The sequence below is a fragment of the Bison bison genome, unplaced genomic scaffold, assembly GCF_000754665.1.
Source record: "Bison bison bison isolate TAMUID 2011002044 unplaced genomic scaffold, Bison_UMD1.0 scf7180017864459, whole genome shotgun sequence".
NCBI lineage: Eukaryota > Metazoa > Chordata > Mammalia > Artiodactyla > Bovidae > Bison > Bison bison.
The window spans coordinates 1497391-1500459 of record NW_011495021.1 but is presented as its reverse complement, the minus strand read 5'-3'; the positions used below and the strand labels follow the sequence as shown (position 1 = coordinate 1500459).

General features: G+C 34.7%; 1 protein-coding gene across 2 annotated transcripts in view; it reads left to right on the top strand.

Moving 5' to 3' along the window:
• The window catches only part of ITGAV (integrin, alpha V), a 108616-nt gene that overhangs the window by 84181 nt on the left and 21366 nt on the right, over positions 1-3069 (top strand). For both annotated transcript variants that reach the window (XM_010859733.1, XM_010859732.1), the window contains exon 18: positions 798-935. In XM_010859733.1, coding sequence (XP_010858035.1) covers positions 798-935 — 138 coding nt within the window. The remainder of the gene's footprint in view (positions 1-797; positions 936-3069) is intronic.

The window sequence follows — 3069 nt, the reverse complement described above, 5'->3', positions numbered from 1 at the left end:
TAAACTCAACATGGGCTTCCCTGATAGCTCAGTTGGTAAAGAATCTGCCTGCAATGCAGGAGACCCCGGTTCAATTCCTGGGTTGGGAAGATCCCCTGAGGAAGGGATGGGCTACCCCACTCCAGTATTCTTGGGCTTCCCTTGTGGCTCAGCTGGTAAAGAATCCTGCAATGTGGGAGATCTGGGTTTGATCCCTGGGTTGGGAAGATCCCCTTGAGAAGGGAAAGGCTACCCACTCCAGTTACTCAGCAATAAAAATTAACCTTGCTACATGCAATAATGCAAATGAATCTTCTAAAAAAGTGTTGAAGCAAATAACAGAAGAATACGTATGGTCTCATTTTAAAATGAACAGGAAAAGCAATCTGAAGAACATGCTGTTTTAGAGACCTATACACTACTGTGAGCAAGCTAATGGAATGATTACCTCTGGAAGGAAGACAGAGGGATGAAAAGAGCATGTAGATAGCTTAAGCAATATAGGTAATGTCCTAGTTATTATTTATATTGGGTGTGTGTCGGAGTGCTCATTTTATTAACAGGTCTCATATATTTTTGTGTGAATCAAATATTACATTGCAAAACAAAGTTGGTTAAGGATTCTCAATGGATAATGATAGTCTTCTTTATGGATATCTTATTCTTACGTAAGTGTAGTTTTACAGAGAGTTTTGGTAGAACTGGATCAAGGGCTGAGTACAGCTGGCTTTGTATTGTGCGCTTACGGATTTCTACAGATAGCTTGATGTCTTACTTAGGTTGATGTTGTAATTAATTCAAAGCTTTTCCATTTTTAGGATGAATCTGAATTTAGAGACAAACTCACTCCCATTACTATTTTTATGGAGTATTGGTTGGATTATAGAACAGCTGCTGATGCAACAGGGTTGCAACCTATTCTTAACCAATTTACTCCTGCCAATGTTAGTCGACAGGTACTGTACTTTTTTATTCTTTTATCTTTTTAAAAAATATTATAATTCATTTTTTAAATAGCATAAAGGATGGCTTTTATTTTATATTTTTAATCTTTTTGCATTGGAGTATAGCAGATTAACAATATTGAGATGGTTTCAGGTGCACAGCAAAGGGACTCAGCCGTACAAGGATTGCTTCTATAATGTTGCCTTTTTAGTCAGAGAAGTCAGAGGGGAGGAGACATTCAAAGCCACTCAGCTTATATGCAGAGGAAGACAAGGTCGCATTTTGAATACATAAAACAATAAAGTAATTCAAGGAAAACAACAAGATGCTAAGTAATACATAGTATTTTAGTATTTTGCTGAACAAGTTTATGTTATCTTTGATTTATATTTTAAAAACTAGTGTATATACACACATATGCATATATAGTATATAAATCATTCTTTTGATAAAATCAAATACAGCAACACAGAATTTTATAAGGAACATATTTTATATGTTTGCTACATTTTATAGTTTTAATTTTATAATTTATTTTATATAGCTATCTTATATTTATTTTGCATGTAAATAGTATAGATGTCGCTTTCCACTACCCATTAGTATAGAACTTACAAACATTGTTCTTAGTTCGTATTTTTTACAATTTATATTTTTAGGGGATGCACAGTCTTACTTTGATTAATTTAATAATGAACATATGAGCCTCTTATAGTCTGTTGTTCAGTTTTACAGTTTTTAAAAAAGTTAATTGTTAATTTTACATTATGCATTTTGATATATGGGTTATGATTATTTTCTGTTTATAATTGTGGAATTTTTTCGGAAACTATTTATTAGTGTTAACATTAGTTTACTGGGATCACCAATCTCTTTAATACCAATATAATTTAAAGGCAGCTTATCAGACTGGCTAACTTTGAAATCTGATTTGAGGGAAATAATAACTTTAATATTTGACTTTCTTCCCTTTCTCTACCTCCACTTCTTCATTATTTGAATCTTTGTTTCCTCTGTGTTCTACTTTTGTTTCAACAAGGACATTACCTATTCTCAGGCATCTTTCTTTCTCTATTCTTAGTTTTATTATGAACTCTCATTTCTGTGTTAATTACCTACCCCACCATGCTTATTTACTTCTCTCTAAAATGGCCCTTTATTTCCCTGATCATATTACTCACTTTTTTTTACTGTACACTCTTTAAAGTACTGCTTTCTAGTAGAAATATAATGTGAGACACATTCATAATTTAAATTTACTGATCAGTAACATTAAAAAAAATAGAAAACTGGTGACTGTAATTTTAATAATATATCTGTATTAGTTTGCTAGGACTGACTGCTATTACAAAGTGCCACAGAATGGGTGGTGAAATAATGGAAATTTATTTTCTCACAATTCTGGAGGCTTAAAGTCAGAGATCAAAGTGTGGGCTATTGGTTTCCTCTGAAGCTTTTCCCACTGGCTTGTAGTGGTCACTTTCTCCCTGTGTCTCTATGTGGTCTCCCCTCTGTGTCTGTGTTCTAATGTCCTTATAAAGCACTGGTCATATTTGATTAGGGCTTCCCTCATAGCTCAGTCAGTAAAGAATCTGCTTGCAATGCAAGAGACCTGCGTTCGATCCTGGGTTGGGAAGATCCCCTGGAGAAGGAAATGGCACCCCACTCCAATATTCTTGCCTGGAGAATCCCATGGACAGAGGAGCCTGGCAGGCCACAGCCCATGTGGCTGCAAGAGTTGGACATGACTTAGCGATTTAACCACCACCACCACCATATTGGATTAGGGCCCACCCTAACGATGTCATTTTAACTTAATTACCCTTTAAAAACCATATTTCCAAATAGTCACATTTTTCTATGAAATTCTTTACATTGTTTTTTACTGTCTTCAAAATCCAGAGTTTATTATACTATAGCACATCTCAATTCGGATGCTAAAGCTTCGTCAGATATTTTTTCTGCATTTAGAAGTCATAGAATTTGCAACTGGAAAACTTTTAGTATTTACTAAAAGTTTTCCAGTGGCAGAATCAAATATCAGTTTTTAAATTTAAATAAATTAATATTAAATGAAATGTAAAACTCAAACAACCCCCTCCCGCACCCGCCCCCACGCCGCCCCGTCATACTAGGTACATTTCA